General features: G+C 36.2%; 1 protein-coding gene across 1 annotated transcript in view; it reads right to left on the bottom strand.

Moving 5' to 3' along the window:
- Nucleotides 1-8,684: 8,684 nt before the first annotated feature.
- HCN1 (hyperpolarization activated cyclic nucleotide gated potassium channel 1) overlaps nucleotides 8,685-18,164 on the bottom strand; it is a gene marked incomplete at both ends in the record, with an annotated part of 364,544 nt that continues 355,064 nt past the window's right edge. Inside the window, 2 exons of the mRNA XM_082836084.1 lie at nucleotides 8,685-9,550; nucleotides 13,221-13,385. Of these exons, the coding sequence (XP_082692210.1) occupies nucleotides 8,685-9,550; nucleotides 13,221-13,385 (1,031 nt within the window). The remainder of the gene's footprint in view (nucleotides 9,551-13,220; nucleotides 13,386-18,164) is intronic.

The following is an 18,164-nucleotide window of genomic DNA, read 5'->3' as shown; positions in this document are numbered from 1 at the left end:
ATACTTCTTGCCACACCATATGTGTTTAAGGAATGATTTTGATAAATTAGTAGACCATTCTAAATTATATAGTTCCAAATTATAGGTAGAACTAATGGCTTAGTGTGATTGAACCACTAAGGCAACATGTATATAAGAAATGGACACAAATGAAACCAAATGGAGTGATTAAATAGCAGAATTCTAAGCAACACAAGGGAAATATTATGGATAAAAGGACTAACAGACCTTCTTTAGATGTTACCATCCTGGTGAGTCCTCTGGCTGTTCAAAGAATCAGCTACTGCTGGGCAGTCTGCAAGATTGAGTGGTTGATTAATTGATTAATTAATTAATTATTGCAAAATAAGGCCCAAGATCCTTCTATTTGTAGGTTATTTTTTAATAATTATATTCTGCATTTTAAATTTTATAAATCTGATAATAGGAAGCCTGTAGGAAATATAGTCCAATTCTCATTTTCAAATTAATTTGACAACTTTTCCCTTGCTGCTGCCTATTCTTACTCATGTTTATTCTTCCCAACTCCAAATATTTACTTTCTATTATAAAATGTACTGTTATATAAAAGTTAGAAATCTGTTTAGCAGTAATGCTAATACAGAGAATGAAGCACGAATCCCTACACATATCAGTATTTAGGACAATGATTCTTAACCCTATCTATACCCCTTTTTTATAACTAATATTTTGTAATAATCCCATTACTCTTCTGAAATGAGTGTCATTGATGGAATAAAACAAATTTTTAATGAACACATGTTGTTTCTTATGTGTAATGTGAATCAGACCTTATAAAAAGGTATTTGTGGTAACATAGTTTAAAAATTAATGTATAAATATTAGTACATAGTTAGACCAGAAATTTTTTTTTTTTATTTCCTATACAAACCCACACACTCTAGGGATTAGTACCCATTAGATTGGAGCTCTTTACAAAAAAGAATTCTGCTGTTGTAAGTAGAGGAGACAATATGATAGTATGCAGTTTTGTGTGAGTGTATATAGTGTTAGTGGATTTCTTGTGTAATCCTTTGACAACCTTTCACTCTTGAGTATGCTCTAGTAGTAGCAGAAACCCTCTATGTGTCCTGTCCTAATCACCTAGAGATATCCCCTCCTGCTGAGCCATTCTTTGTCCACCAATGTGTTTGCTTCTTTTTCAGTTGAAAAGCTGCATTTTAGTTCTTTATTTCTGAATAGGCCACATTTTCAGGCCTTTTCACAGTCTTAGTTCAATCTATACCCTTCCCTCTCCAAAATAGTGACTTTTTTTTGAAGGGAAGTACCCAGGATTTATATTGATGCTATGGTTAATATCTCATAGATAAGATGTAAGATTAGTTCTGAAACATAGGCATAAAAATATCTCAATGTTTCCTGAAAATTTCCTCCTTCCTAATGTATCTTATATTTCTAATATGTTGAAACTGAGTTCCTATAACCTATGGCTTCTCCCTTCACTTTCACCGTTATAAGCTAACTAGTTCTGCCTCATTATTTTATTTGTTACTTATAAAACTTTGTGATTTCCTTTGAAATGCATATCTTTGCTTAAGGAATACATTTTTAGCGACATTATAAACAAGAGTATGTGATTATTTGAGAAGACTTGTCATAACAAATAAGGAGATTATTAGGTACATTGTTACAAAAAGTTCATAGAAAACATCTTTAAAGAGATTGCAGAATCTATGAAAATATAGCAGAAAGGAAGTAGGAAGAGAGAAGTGGTAATAAGTGAAGACAGCAATCAGCCCCTCCATAATGAACCAAGTTCTATGCTACATATTCTAAAGTAGATCTTCATAAGCTCTTCTATGTCATATTTCTTTTTGTTCTTTAGAATTAATAAGATGACACTGTTCACTATCAAAATGAATATTTAAACCTCTTTTCATGTATATATTTGATCTCCTTCAGTGTCACTTTTCCTCTTTTCATGCACTGTACTTGCATTGCTCCTGCAATGTATATTGTTGGCAGAGTTTGTTTCCTTGTGAATCCAAGGGCCTGTAACCCCTTTGGATCCTAAAACAATTCCTGGTAAGGTGGGGAGGTAGAAGTCTTGCTTTGCGTTGACGTATAGAAGATTAGATTAGGATAGCTTAAGAACGGAGATGTGAAGTGTCAGTTTTTGGCTGGTGGTCAATTCCCCTAATTTTTCTTGCTCTCAGATCTAAAATAAATGAAAAAAGTCAGTTTTCAAAATTTCAAAGTCATGATCTCCTTATATAACATAAGCCTTTCTGTCAAATACTTCATAATCTGGAGAGATACAGCATCTTTAGAAGTGTCACAACTTATTTTTGCAAGAAACTATGCTATTTTTTGCCATGAAAGAAACATGTGTTTTGAGATTATGCTAAGAAAATAGTCAGGAATTACTTTTGATGGGCTATCACAGACACAGTATTTTGCAGCTATAAACTAATTCTTTAGGTAGATATAATTATTGAAGTCAGTTGAAAAGTGTGCAGAAAAGTTTACCTTTTACTGTCATACAATATATTTTGCAACTTAAAGGAAAAAGGTATATCTTAGACCTACTTAGGGCCAGAACTTTTTCTGGGACATATTTTACTGTCCTTTTGGAAAGCAGTTACCATTCATGTTAAAATGCTTGAGCAATTTTCTGACAGAATTTCAAGAAGTTAAGATCTTTACTGGGAATATTTCCTCACTCTACTAATACTCAAATTTATAAAGAGGTTGATAATCTTTAACCAGATAATTTTCTAAAAAGTGATCGTTAAACTGATTTTTTTTTCTTACAAAATAGTTCAACCTAGATGGAACGTTTGGATTGGCTTACTCAGAACTCTCTTGTCAAGTCTGAACTAAAATTTTGACATATGTTTGTAATCAATTTATATGACAAACTGTTTTAATAAAAAGATAAAATCTCAAAGCTTGCCAACATTCATATCTTGGAGTAATTAACAAAATCATGTAGTAGAATTCTGCTTATGTGGTTCATGTAAAGCCTAATAATAAACTAGCTTGGGAAAGACTAAGCTTTCATTACGGGTACCAGCTTAAGGAGCTATTATCTGAGAGTTTCAAATATGGAGAAATTAAAATTTAATACTGTTTATTCACAGAAATATAGGATGTCATATGTAAGGTAAATAATCATTCCTTCAAAAAGAACTATGCAAAACAAGCCCAAATCAATAGGTTTGATCATTGTTCTTCTATTAGCATAAAAAAAAAACCCCAAAACCTTAGGTTGTATATAAAGCTATAGTTACTAGACCTTTAGAGATAAATATTACAGATGTTTAGAATCTTGAGAGTTTGAATTTGGGAAGCTATACATATCTAAAGGGTCTTGGAACATGTCTAAAAGGCCTTCAGAGACAATTTATGAGCCACACATAAAAATAATCATAATTGTTTTTGATCGCAAATAGTGATGCCAAGATAGATCATTGACTGTATGAAGAAAATTGGACTTCAAATGAGTTTTGGCTGACTCCCAAAATGGAATTTACTGTTACCAAGTAGAGAAAAACCACAGTTGTGGATACTCATATCAACTTGCTACTGGTCCTTAGATGTTCTGAATTGGTGGTCAAATATATTTTGACTCATGCTACTGGCTTTGGGATATATGTTTAGCATTTTAAGGTAATTACTGTGAAGAGGACAATTACTTGAATCTTTCCATATGCTTGTTTATAAGCCAATACTGTTAATATCTATTTTTGATTTTTAGCATGGAGTTATATGGAGACTATATGCTATATAGTGTATGCAAGTTTTTTATTCATTAAATACTATTTAATATTTCTCAAATGAAATACTTCATTATGTTAGATATCAGAATATCATACTTTGAGCAACTCAAAACTGTACCTTTTCAATACAATTGAGGGAGTTATCAAAACAGAAAAGCAATCAAGTATTACAAAATCACTAATATTTTCTTTTAAACAATTATAATAAAATTATCTTTTTCTGGTGGCAGATTTGTGAATATATCATAAAATTTTTCCTGTATAGAGAAGTTCGTGCTTTCACACCCTGAAGCTATGAAGGAAATGATGAAGAACAAAACGACAAATATTAATGGAAATGTCAATTGCTCCCAGAGAAGGAAGGAATGTGGCCTCTGGTGGAAAACTCCAAAATGGGAGGAGGAGGAATATGGCCAGTTTGCTTCTATTATAAATCCTTGATGAATTTCGGCAAGGTACTTTCTACTTTCTTTGTTCTCTTTTAAAAGCGGAGATTTTCCTCATGATTGACTTCAGTGTTGGCCAGTTTATAAAATATAGATGCTATTTTTTAAAAAGGATCAAAATTACTTAAGAAAGTCACTGCTTTTGAGTGCCAGTAGCAGGTATATTTAACCCTGAATACAACAGCAAATCTTCTTTCTTCCATCCTATTTTCTTGGAAAAAGGACAGAGTGAATAAAGTTATAGAGCTAACAATTCAGGGACTTCTCTGGTGGTGCAGTGGTTAGGAATCCACCTGTGATGCAGGGGACATGGGTTTGAGCCCTGGTCCGGGAGGATCCCACACGCCGTGCATGGAGCAACTAAGCCCGTGCGCCACAACTACTGAGCCTGCGCTCTAGAGCCCGTGAGCCACCAACTACTGAGCCTGTGCTCTAGAGTCCATGCTCCGCAACCAGAGAAGCCACCGCAATAAACCTGCGCACTGCAACGAAGAGTAGCCCACCCTCACTCGCTGCAAAGCCCGTACACAGCAGCGAAGACACAACGCAGCCAAAATTAAGTTAATTAATTAAAAAAAAAAAGAAAAGATCTGAGTTAGAAGCACATGATGCTCAAAAAAAAAGAACTAACAATTCAATGCATGCAGCCAGTCACACTTTTAAAAATTTTGACCATTCCTTTCAGCTATTGATGCTCAGCACCCAATTATGCTATAAGGACCTCATTTCTTTCATATTGTACAGTATAAGCAATTTTTCAAATAGAGCATGTACTAAAACTTTGCTAGGTGTAGTGCATAGGAACAAAATAATCACATCTGGGTTTTAGGGCACATATTCTAGAAGGATAGAGGTAGAAGGGAGAGAAACCTTGTTGTAAACGATGGAAGTGAGATCCACAGTAGCGAAGTAGCATAGTAAAATTAACAAACATAAACACTTAAGTGAAAAAAAAGGCGTGGAGTCTTTAAAAATAAGCCTGAAAGACAGTAGAGATCGCTTGTACTTTGAAGTGTAAATAATTCAGGATTTGAAATAATACACCTAAAATTCAAAACACATCATATTGTTTAAATCACCCAAGTCCATTAGGATTACTCTAGTAACTCGACTGTGTACTTTATAGTGTCTTCCAGATGTTATGCTCGTTTAAGTTTGTAACTGGAAAAGCAACCACCTTTGGAAAGTGGAGCAGCGTCCATCTGGGAATTATTCACTTAAGGAGTGGTGATAGAGACCGGGAGACAGGCTATTTATTTGATGACTATAATCTATTTGCACTCCTGCCATTTTTCCTTAGAGTTTTTGAGAATCCTTCACTCACTGCAATATACTCTATCTCACGCTTTGGGTTTGATTCAAAATCCATTTGTATACGGAGGTTCTGTCACCGTCCGAAGCCTTTGCAAGACCGAAGGCTATCATAGAATAGGTTTGTATATGTAAACTATAGGGCAATTATTTCTCATCCCCATATCCAATAATAGCACAGAAATGCCTGTATTTTGAAATTGGACAACAACTGCGTGCTATGGAAGTACAGTGTGAAGAACTGAAAAAAAACCCCCTCAACTTGTACATTATAGAAGAGGTAAAAAACACAGGAATAGCTGGAAAATCCATGTTCTATTTAAGTTCTTTTCTTTCTACAGTTAGAGAATACCTATAATTAATTTTATGATGATTACCAAGTAAAAGCCCTCTTGGAAATCTTATGATGTAAAGATAGAAAGACAGAGGCAAATCTGTACTCTTTAATAAAACAAAATGTTTGATTAGAGTATATTGATAAAATAAAATATTCATGATTTTAGTTTATTTTCTGTTGAATTTATTAATAATCTTTATATATGTATGGCTTTGAGCAAAGACAAAAGAAATTCTCTAACTCGTCCCTGATCATACAGTTGTTGTAAGAATCAGCTATTTTACTATTTTCCCAGCAGCAGAAAGACCAATCTTTTCAATAATACATTTCTTTCTGTACAGTTTAAAACTCCATACTTATGGGTTTACCTATGTACAGAGAAAAGAGGTCACTTTTCAACTAGCAATGGACTTTTATGTTACAGGAATGTGAGTCAATTTTTTTTTACCTAAGTATATATATTCATACATATATATGTATATAATTTACCCTGTACCACTTTATTAGTTTGACATATAAACCTTAGGGGTTTTTTTTTTGTCCATTCTATTACAAAGTGAATAAAAATTTTATGGTTGCACTGAAAGACCATGCAATTCAATTTTGCTTATGTTTCCCAATAGTGCTCAAAATAAAAAAAATTTATATATATAAAAATATTTCACTACCAAACCCATTAGTCCTATCAAATGTAAACCTTTAATAATTTAAAGGACCAATACATGATCTTAATAAATCGAAGTTAATTCTCAATAGCTTAATAAAATAAGAGTTTTGTACTGATATATAAATGGTCTTGCAGCTTCCACATAGGTTCTAGGTAGACTGAACAATCCCTTTTTCACACCGTCCCTGATGCGCCATCAGAGGTCACCAGCACATTCATGATAACATCGCACTGACTAGCATGGTTGATTCCTTCCACACAAGCTGGAATCTGTTAGAAATTAAACATAACAACTCATTTTGATATTATAAGTATTATATCCATAAAAGGCATAACAGGCAGCATGGATCCATTTTAGAGTTTTTGCTTTTGTTTTTGTTTTCTGTCCTCAAGTCTATCTGGAGGCCCTGCCCCATTTAATGTGTAATCTTTGTTAAGTTCTTCTTAAATGTATCGCCAGTGTCAGAGATACTGGATACTTCCACTTTAGGTGATTCTCTTAACGGGTTATTTACGGAAGTCGGTTATTAGGAATCTTCCAATTGTGTTCCAGTCATCACCACATTCGTGGGTTGTGTTAGGCACAAATGCTTTCTAAGGGACTTCTTTGAGAAGAAGCAGATGTTCACGGATCATGAAAAGAGTCAAGGAAACAGACAAACAAGAAAAACGATGCTCACAGACATTCAATTTGACCCCTGCTTGCTGTCACCATGTCTGTACTTTTTTCAGCACATTTAAAATAACAAACCTCCCATCTAAGGGCTATGTTAGTCACCACATGTCTTAAGATTTACTAACCATTTAGTTACAATACACAAAGAGCAAAGTGTGTGTTCCCAAACAGATATGATGCTATAGTGTATTTATTTTTTAAAATTAACACCGCAGTAAACTACCAATTACAGTGAAGACACAGAACACACTGGCAACTCCAAATCAAGCTGTGGTTTACAAATCATTATTTAAATGATGATAATAATAATAATAACATTAAATGAAAGTGAAAACCTCACTTCTATACTTAAGTCAGAGATCCAAGTCAGCCTTATAGGAATTTTAAGATAGGCAATTAATGAATGGTTATACTTTTCCAGAAATGAGAAATACTGTAAGCCTTTCCCTACAATGACTGCTTTGAATGTATTTTCTTTTTTTTCCAAAAAGCATGCAGGGACTATTTTCAGATGCTTGATTATGGCAAGAAGGAAGAAAAGTAATGATTTTTGGTGTAATACAAGCAATTTGTAGAATCGAGCATACAATTTTGCATAAAACATTGCAGGTTAAAATAATATTGTAGGTTTCAAGCCATTGCATTACAGTTGACTAACTGTCACAATTAGGTGTTGTAAAATTTAAAACTCTAAGTTTTGAAGTGAAGCAATAAAACTAAATTCTTAAACGATGACTTTTACCTTCACACAGCACAGAATAGCTATCTTTGTTTGGGTTGAAAAAGTTATTTACAACTAACATTGATTGAGTCTTGGTAAAAGTCCGATAACACATGAAGAGAAATATCCCCTCAGCTTTCTGAAAGATCGATGGACATGTTTGTGGTTAGAGACAGTCATAACAGCGTCAATGCTAGTCTCCTACCATGGCCAAGCATATGGTGTGTTCTTTAACCTAATTCAAAATTCAAAGCACCAAAATACAATTTAGATCTAGAAAATGGGACTTGCTATTTAATCCTCCGTAACTGATGATTAACAATTTAGATGCAGAGACACTGCTAATGAGAAAAGTTTTGCTTGGTGCTGTTTAGTAGCTCACTTGAGTTGCCTTTTTAAAATCAGAGTTTTGCTTCCATTGAATCCAAGAACTCTTCATAAAATAGAGAAATACATATATCAAAGGAATTAAGTAAAAGTAGGTTAAAAATAAATAATCTTACAACAACATTTTAAATCCTTTAATGATTTAAAGAAAGGAAGACATAAAACACTGAATGCTAAACAAGTCTTTTGAACTTTTCTTGAGATTTTTAGATATAGATTTAATAGTATATGTGTGTATATATATATATTTTTTACATTTTGCATGTAGGCCAGAGCTGTCTAAAATATCTCTTCATAGTAGGCTATAGGGATCTATCAGGAGATAGAATAAAATAAGATCTGAGAATATTCTCAGTTTATTAGAGTATTTCTTTCTGCTTTGACAATCAGCAGGCATCATAAATTTGAAGCAAATCTTGGCTTTTCTGTCTCTGGGTCTGTATGTAAGACTGAGGAAGACTCCCTCTGGTGAGCAGCTGCTGGTGGAGGGGGTGCCGGTGGGACTCCCCGGCTGGGGGGGATGGCTCCCGATGACATCTGTCGGAACAGGGTGACCCGCTGGGGGACCGTGCCCCTGATCCCTGCCTGCAGGCCTGAGCCGTGCACCGTGGTCACGGGTGGAGGGATGGACGCCAGGGACTCGCCCACAGTGGGATGTGGTCTGGAAATCAGGGTGGAAACCTCATGGGGCAGCGAGGGCTGCGAGGCCGAGAGGGGCCTGACTTCTCGGGTCAGGCTGGTGTTGTGAAGCGCCTGCGTGCTCTTGTGCACTTCGTTTTTCGGTGCGGAGCTGCTGGGTGTCTGTGGAGTCTGGGGCTGCTGCTTGGTCTGCGGTGGCTGCTGTGCCTGCTGCTGAGTGAGTGACAGCTGGGAAGCAGTGGGGGAGGCGTAGTGGAAAGTTCGAGTGGCTAGCGGGCTCTGAACGGGAGGGCTGCAGACCGCAGTGGCGTAGGAGCAGGGCGAGAGGATGGCCGACGGCTGGGGGGTCTGTGTGCTGGGGCTGGGGGAGTGCAGGTTGCCATGAGACAGACTGGTGGCTGTGTACACCGGCGGAGATTGCGTCCTCCCGCGAGAGGTCGGGGTGGTAGTTGAAGACGTGGAATTCAGGGCTGTCATTTGAGGGTAACTGATGGGACCGATGGCCTGCACCATCTCCCTGTCGTGTTTCACAATCTGCTTCAGGATCTCGTTCTCCTGATTGTTGAAAACTCCAGTGTTCAGATCCTTCTGGAACTTTTGCAGAAGAATTGAATTTTTCTTTCCTGTCAGCGAAAGGAAGATAGGCACTTAGAAAGTCTATAAGTGACTGGTGACAACTCCAAGCGCGACTGGCTCCTGCAAACAGAATGATGGCAGTGTTTCATAGAAGAGGCTTAAAAGCCAAGCACTCACCTTTAGACACCAAATAGGCACACGGCTCCTGTCTCTCACGCTTCCTGTATCTTTCTGGGAAATCTTACCTTCTATACGGGTCAAGTTGAAAAGTCTGTAATATGGCAAAAGCCATCTTACAGAAGAAATGGAGAGATTTGCATGAGGGTTACCTTGGGAGAAGAAAGGGCATTTGGAGCAGGACGGGCCCGAAGTCAAGATTTCAGTTTAAAGCTTCTTTTTCAAGAAAGGACAATGGAATACACACTATGTGACAGGCACCCTACCCAAGGCTTTAGGCAGATTTATTTTATTTAATCCACAACTCTTTGCGGTAAGTGTGCTCATATCCCACTTCACCCAAAAGGAGACTGGAACATAAGAAGGTTAAGAGTAATGTCCAAGAAAACATATAATAAGTGACAGAGCTGGGACAGGAAACCAGTAGATCTGATCACAGATTTACTACGGACTATGAAGCAGACACATCTATATCACGTTGAGTGTTTGCTGGAAATGAAGTCTCCTGGACCTCATCCACTTTCTGCACCAGATGCTGCCTTTTACTATGATCCCCTGGTAGTTGTCACATGCAAGTTTGAGAAGCAAAGGCCTTTGCTTTTGACCAGTGCCCTACACCAGTGATTCTCTGCTGTACCTGCATATTTTTGTCATCTCTAGAGCTTTAAGAGTTACTTATTTACATCTGCACCCTAACAATTAAATCAGAATAAACAGACATGGGTCCAGATTTTGGTACTTTAAAATAAACTTTCCCCAGGGGATTCTTGTGTGCAGCCAGATTGAGAACTATTTCATAATCTTACTTTTTTTTGCGGTATGTGGGCCTCTCACTGTTGTGGTCTCTCCCGTTGCGGAGCACAGGCTCCAGACGCGCAGGCTCAGCGGCCATGGCTCATGGGCCCAGCCGCTCTGTGGCATGTGGGATCTTCCCAGAGCGGGGCACGAACCCGTGTCCCCTGCATCGGCAGGCGCACTCTTAACCACTGCACCACCAGGGAAGCCCTATCTTTTCTCTTCTGAGAGGTTGTTGTGAGGATTCAGGGGCATAATGTATGGCAAGCTCTCAGCTCATTCTAGAACCTCAACAAGTATTACCTCTCCTTCTCGCTATTGTCTTTGGAGTGGTTTGCAATAAGGAGATGTTCTCTGGCAAAATAACAATTAGCACCAATTGTAGGTTGACGTAAGAGGGGAAAATCAGTGACTTTTTAATGGCATCATCACCTAGGTAAATATGGTAACTGAAAAGTAAATCAATTTGCCATATCACTAAGTAAAGTATCACATCTAAACTAACAAGGAATATTTTCAAATGGAAATGTATGATATAATTTACTTGGCTGCTGGGAAAGGCAATCATTTTAAATGACTGCCAAAATGAATAGTTCTCTCTCTCCTTACAGAATTGTCCTAATTTCCCAAAGAACAAAGACTTCTACGTTAGTAGAAAACATAAATGCTTACTTTGCATATACCCTTAATTAACTATAACATATGCATTTATAAGCAATGGCCACAGCACTGAGAAGGATAATATTTTTTTTGTGATCATGTGAATAGTCAACATTTCATAATCTAAGTATCTGGGATCTTGTGGAAAAATACTATAACTTTTAATGCACTGTTAGAATTTTGTGAAGATTAAAAATGGAAATACTGGTGCTCACTAGCAATTTTATTGCCTATATTATCGATTGCAAACTGTTTCATGCAAACTTTCTTATAAAAAATTAACTGTAATAAGTTAGATGAAAGTGATGCTCTATCAGATTAACAGAAATTCTCTATTGAAATATCCTGATTTGATGCTTTTGCAAAATATGTTTAGCTGGCTTAGGAAGAAAACTCATATGCTCAGAAATTAGTCTCTGGTTCTACCATGAACACTCACACACCACAAAGAGGGAAGTTATTTTCAAATTAAGTAAAGATGCTTTTAGGTATACTCGCTTCTTTTATGGGCACTGTCTTCTGGACACTCCGTCCTGTTACATCTCTAAGTTATCAATAAGATTTTTAATATGTGTCCTGTGTCTAATGGTAATGTCCAAATACTACATTTACTTCTCCTAACCTAATTTCAGATCCTTATGCACTCTGTTGTCCTACCAATATAGAAGAAAAGAAAGATGTAAAGTGCAGAAGAAAAGCTGACACAACCATACGTCAATCAAAAGTCCTTACCTTTAATAAAAATGAAGCAGTTGAAGTATCTCTTTATTTACTTTCCAGTGATCCCAACCCCAATCTCCTTTGAGTTCACTGATTCCTTCATCCCTCCCTAACTCTCTTCAACAATATTCATTGTGTACTAGGCACTGTGAATGTAATAGTAAATGAGATATGATCTCTACATTCATAAAGCTTAGCATCTCTAGAGCAATTTAAATAATAAAAGCAGTGCTGTGATGGAGGAACTTCCCAGTAGTAAGGGAGAATATCTCCAGGTACTCAGACTATTAAGAGGGTAGAAGGTCAAAGAAGGTTTCTACAGGGACGTGATGTCTAAACTGAGATATGAAAGCTAGTAGAGTTAAGCAGGGAAAGGGAACAGAGGAGGGTAAGGTGCAGAAGGAGGATCTGGGTGTGGAAGATGAATGCATATCACCTTCCAACATCAGAATGTTCTAGCATATCTTGGGAAGTTAACAGCAAGCCAATCTGATCTAACTTTACTATGGCAATTATTCAAATCTTTAAACCAGTGTAACTAGTAAGGTCTAACTTACATATTTTTATTTGAGAGCAGAGAAGATTTTTAAGATAAGTTGATGTTTGCAAAGTAAAGCATCTATGTGGGCACTTCTATTAAGGTTTTTTCTGCTTGAGTCTGTATTACAAACATTTCAAGAAGTTTCTACTGAGACAATGAAAATACACAAGTTTTCAATTCTTAATATAAGAATAAATGTAAAGTTGATCCTTAAAAATGAAAAAAAAAAGCCTTGTGATAAAATTTAGTTTGTAATGTAGACTCATACTATTGCATTTTTAGTTCTATTTTAACGCTGTGTAGAATTTTTAATCATTGTTTTTTACCTTAAGATTCAAATTGTTTTGGTATCACTGGTGAAATCAGATTGCGTAGCTAGAAAAAATAGAGATGAATAAACAAACCTAGAATACTTAGAAGAGAAAGTTAGATAGAGCCTCAGATCTTTCTAGAAATATGGCTAGAGCTAATTGCTATTTCTATATTTCTATGTTAATTAATAAGCAATCTATATACTAGCATTTGGGACTTATGATTGCAAATATGTATCAGTCCACTAGATTAAAACTGAATTGTGGGCTTCCCTGGTTGGCGCAGTGGTTGAAAGTCCGTCTGCAGATGCAGGGGACACGGGTTCATGCCCCGGTCTGGGAAGATCCCACATGCCGCGGAGCGGCTGGGCCCGTGAGCCATGGCCGCTGAGCCTGCGCGTCCAGAGCCTGTGCTCCGCAACGGGAGAGGCCACAACAGTGACAGGCCCGCATACCACAAAAAACAAAAAACAAAACTGAATTGTGCACAAAGAAGAAAACTGAACAGAGTACCTATCCGATCTAGTCGGTCAATGGCTACTGTCTCAAAGGCTCTTCTCATCATTGGATATTCCTCCAGGACCTCATTGAAATTGTCCACAGAAAGCGAATAAAGACGACAATATGTATCAGCTCGAACACTGGCAGTGCGTCGTCCCTTGGTCAACAGGCAAATCTCTATAAAAACAAAAAAGAAAGATTTGTTTGGCAATTTTCTTTAAAAGGCCATTAAGACCTACCACAACTAAAAGAAAAAAGTCTCATGGTGTGAGAAACCAATGATTAGTAACATTTTCTATTTTATCAGGAAATCCTTTCTGATAATTAAAAGTGCCCAATTTCTAATACTCAATCTTAAAATATTATTTTTTTTAAACAATTGAGGCTTTTGGTTCAAAGGGAAGGCTGTAACAAAATTATCTTCTTCCATCTCCAATTCCAATTCACCTGAAACAAAAATATGCAGAAGAAAGAATAATAAATCCAAAATGGAGTTGAAAACAGGAAGAGACTATTCTCAGATAGAAGTTCTTATGAATTCTGGAAGGCAGAGAGCAGATGGTATTATATAGACAGAAACCAAAGTGAGCCCAAAATCATTGGCTTAGAAAGTCTTATGATTAAGCAAAATTGAATCACAGGTTCAGATGTATGCATTATAGGAATGTTTTATGTAGTTCATATATTCCCAGTAAGATCAGTATAAAAATTATATTCCAAATGTACAGAGGGGATTTTCATTTAAGTAATTTCTAAGGAAAATATTTTGTTGTAATTTTGATTCCCAATATATGGTAAGTAAATATTTGCAAACGTGGATTTTCTTATTAGCTAGATAAATAAATGATAAAAGTGAAGATTTTCTATTTCATTTCCCAAAATTTATGTATTAAAATCCTATAGACTTTGCTTCTTTAAAAAATTTAAATAATTGAAAAACTTTGCTTCAAAATAACCTATTTGAAAAAAGGAATGGGAGAAGTGTTTTTGAAATGCACTGTCTTCTAACAAAAGGAAATAAGCAAAATAATTATTGAAAGGGGCCTAAATTCATACTCCTCTGAACTTATTTAAAGAATTTCAGTTCATGTTGATAAACATAGTGAGTAAATTATATGGTAGGCATTATGTCCTTGACATTAGGGCTGGAAACATGAATCAAACATCATATCTACTTCTGTATTACTTATTTGCTGGTAGCAAAAAGTTCATTTGAATTAAGATTTCATTTAAAATGCAAGCTGGTGAGAGCAATAATATAGAAGGCAGGCACTCTGGGAGTACTAAAGAAGTGCATCTGAACCAATCTGGCAATTGAGAGGATTTTAGGAAATGCCACCTAAGCCACCAATTACATTGTTACTGTTCGTGCTCGTAAACATTTCAAATTTAATAAACAATATTGTGGTCGGGCCAACATGGCAGAGTAGGAAGACCCTGAGCTCACCTCCTCCCATGGGCACACCAAAATTACAAATACATACAGAGCAATGTATGTATGAGAATGACCTGGAGACTAGCAGAAGACATTTTCTACAACAAAAGATATAAAGAAGGAACCACAACGAGAAGGGTAGAAGAGGCAGAGATGCTGTATAGTCAAGACTCATAACCCTGGGTAGGTGACCCACAAATGGGAGGATAATCACTATTGCAGAGATTCCCCTTAGGGAGAGAGGGGTCTGAGCCCCACATTGGGCTCCTCAGCCTGCGGGTCCTGCACCAGGAAGATGACCCCCAGAAAGTCTGGCTTTAAGGCCAGTGGGGCTTGCATTCTTGAGAGCTGGAGGGTTGTAGGAAGTAGAGACTCTGCTCTTGAAGGGTGCACACAAAATCTCACACCCTCCAATACCCTGTGCAGAAACAGTAATTTGAAGCAGCCTGGGTCAGACCTACTTACTGATCTTTTAGAGCCTCCTAGATTGGCAGGAGGCAACTGGGACACACCCTGAGGACACAGATGCTGGTGGTATCCATTTTGGGGAGCTCATTATACCCCAAGGACACTGATGCTGGCAAGCACCACTTTGGAATCCTCCCTCTACCCTATTAACACTGGAACCCAGCCCCATCCACCAATGGGCCAGTGCCAGCCCTGGGACTCTCTGCGCCATGCAGCCCGCCATGCTGGGACCCAACCCCACCCACCAGCAGCCAGCAACCTCTGAACCAGCAGGAATCAAAGGTACATTAGATGATACAGAGGACTGGATCAGTAAATTGGAAGACAGAGTAGTAAAAATCACCCATCTGAACAGAAAACAGGAAAAAGGATTTTTTAAAAAAATTAGGATAGTTTAAGGGACCTCTGGGACAACATTAAGCATACTAACATTTGCATTATCAGAGTCCCAGAAGGAGAAGAGAGAGGAAAAGGGAGCAGAGAACACATTTGAAGAAACAATAGCTGAAAAATTCCCTAACCTGGGAAAGGAAACAAACATCCAGGTCCAGGAAGCACAGAGAATCCCAAGGAGGATCAACCCAAGGAGGACCACACCAAGACACATTATAATTAAAATGGCAAAAATTAACGATAAAGAGAGAATATTAAAAGCAGCAAAGTAAAAGCAACTAGTTACAAGGGAACTTTGCATAAGATCACCAGCTGAGTTTTCACCAAAAACTTCGCAGGTCAGAAGGGAGTGGCATACTATGTTTAAAGTGATGAAAGGAAGAAACGTACAACCAAGAATACTCTACCCAGCAAAGCTGTCATTCAGATTGGAAAGAGAGAGAGAGATTTTTACAAACAAGAAAAAGCTGAAAGAGTTCAGTACCACAACGAGTTTTACAAGAAATGTTAACGGGACTTCTCTAAGCAAAAAAGAAAAGGACAGAAATAGAAACATGAAAGTTATAAAAGAAAAAATCTCATTGGTAAAGGCAAATAGACATTAAAGGTAGTAGCCCAACCAAACATAAATCTAGTAGAAAGGTTAAAAGAGTTGTGCACCTAGAACTAACATAGTGTTGTAGGTTAATTGTACTTCAATTATTTAAAAAAAATATGTAGACACTGGGAGGAAATGCATCAGAATGCTAATGGTAGTTATTTCTGGGGGATGGGGATTATGGGTGATTGTTCTTTTTTACTTCATGTTTTTATGTAATTCTAGTTGTCTACAATGAACATTCATTACTTGTAAAGTTAGAAAGAAAAGAATAAATGTGATTAAAAATGAAAAAATAATATTGTGGACTGTTCATGTTTGTGTGCACGTTTGTGGGTGTATTTGTGTGTGTGTACCTTTGGTGTGCGTAGCAAGATAAACCTCTTTTGGTCAGTGTTTAAGCATAAAGCATATTATCATATGATGGAATTTGTCAGCTACTCTAATTTTAAAAAAATGTAATAAAAGTATTTTCGACACTACCCCCAAATTAAACTCCTGTGTCACTATAGTACTAATGCCATATTATATAACTTATGATTGCTAAATTATGTCAAACATACTGATGAGAAATGTTTTTATTGCTAAGTGTTGCTTTCAAATCTGTACAAGTTGTCATATAGAATGGTTATAAGCCTCTCGGAAAATAAGCCAATGATACATAACAAAGACCTTAAAATGTATCCATACACTTTACCCAGAAATTTCACTTGACAATCTAGCCTAAGGAAATAGTCTGTAATCAGAACAATGTTATTTACATGGTGATATACATTATGCATTTATGTATGCATCTGAAAATATGGGAATGCCTTAAATGAATAATAAGTCAAGATTCATAATCAACTATGTGGCAATTATTAAAAGTAAAGCTTTTAAAGTCTGTGTATTAATATTAATAGTAGAATGGTCATGAAAGTTTAACAGAGAAAAGCAGGATACAAGGTTTTAATTATAGCATGATAAAAATGATCACATATAGTATGAAAAAAATGACAATAAAATCTACCAATATGCACTGCTCCATTGAAAAATATTCCTTTACGTAGATATACTGTTTACATTTTTTTTCAACTTTCCTTTATCTAAATTATTTTTATTTGTGGATATATAACTTTTATTTTTTAAAAGTTACTTAAAATTTAATATCTAAGTGCACAGAAGAGAAAAAACCCCAAGATATGAAGGAATATAAACAAACCTAAAAATAGTGATTATTATTGTAGGTGATTTCCTCAACCTTACCTTTCATTTTTTTTAATGTATTTTTAATTTGGCACTTATATTTTTAATTTACAAATGCTTTCCACTTTCTTATATTTGTTGCTTTCTCATTATATCGTTCTCTTTTGTTGTGAATGTAATATCCTCTATCTTCTGGTAGTTGTTAGAGATCTGGTTTTGAATAATGAATATATGCTACAATATGGATATATTGTATATGGATGAACCTCAGAATGTTTCACAAACATAGTGAAAGAAGCAACACATGACAGTCCATATAGTATGTGCTTCCACTGATATAAATAATCCAGAAAAGGGAAATCTATAGTGACAGATAACATATTAGTGGTTGCTTGGGGAAGTGGGTGGAAAAGATTAACAATAAGTGGGCAGGAGGAATCTTGTTGGGGTGATGAAAACCTAAACCTGTTTGGCTTGGCTTTCATAGTGTTGGTTTCATAATTTGGGAAATTTCTAAAAAGATTGAATTGTATACTTTGAATTATATATACATGTTGCAATAACACTGTAAAATGGAAACAAAAAGTTTTGTCTTTATATTTTATCTTTATTATATTTTATATTTTAGTTTCTGTTCTGTTTTCTGAATTCTTTCTCTTTACTCTGAATCATTGTTTTTGTCTCTGTGTCTAGATCTTTCCCTTGTATATTGAATGTTTTCTTCAAGTTATCTGTTGATGTCCATTTCTGTTGAGGATGAAAACTCTAGTGATGTGGCAGCATTTATTGATCTGGAGTTTCTCTTTAGGGTGAATAGGTGGGAAGTTTATCCTCAAATTTCCCTAAATGCCAGAATGAGGAGGGCTGTACTCCAAGG

This window comes from Leucopleurus acutus (genome assembly GCF_964270905.1).
Source record: "Leucopleurus acutus genome assembly, chromosome: 3".
Classification (NCBI taxonomy): domain Eukaryota; kingdom Metazoa; phylum Chordata; class Mammalia; order Artiodactyla; family Delphinidae; genus Leucopleurus; species Leucopleurus acutus.
This window is presented reverse-complemented; position numbering and strand designations above follow the sequence as displayed.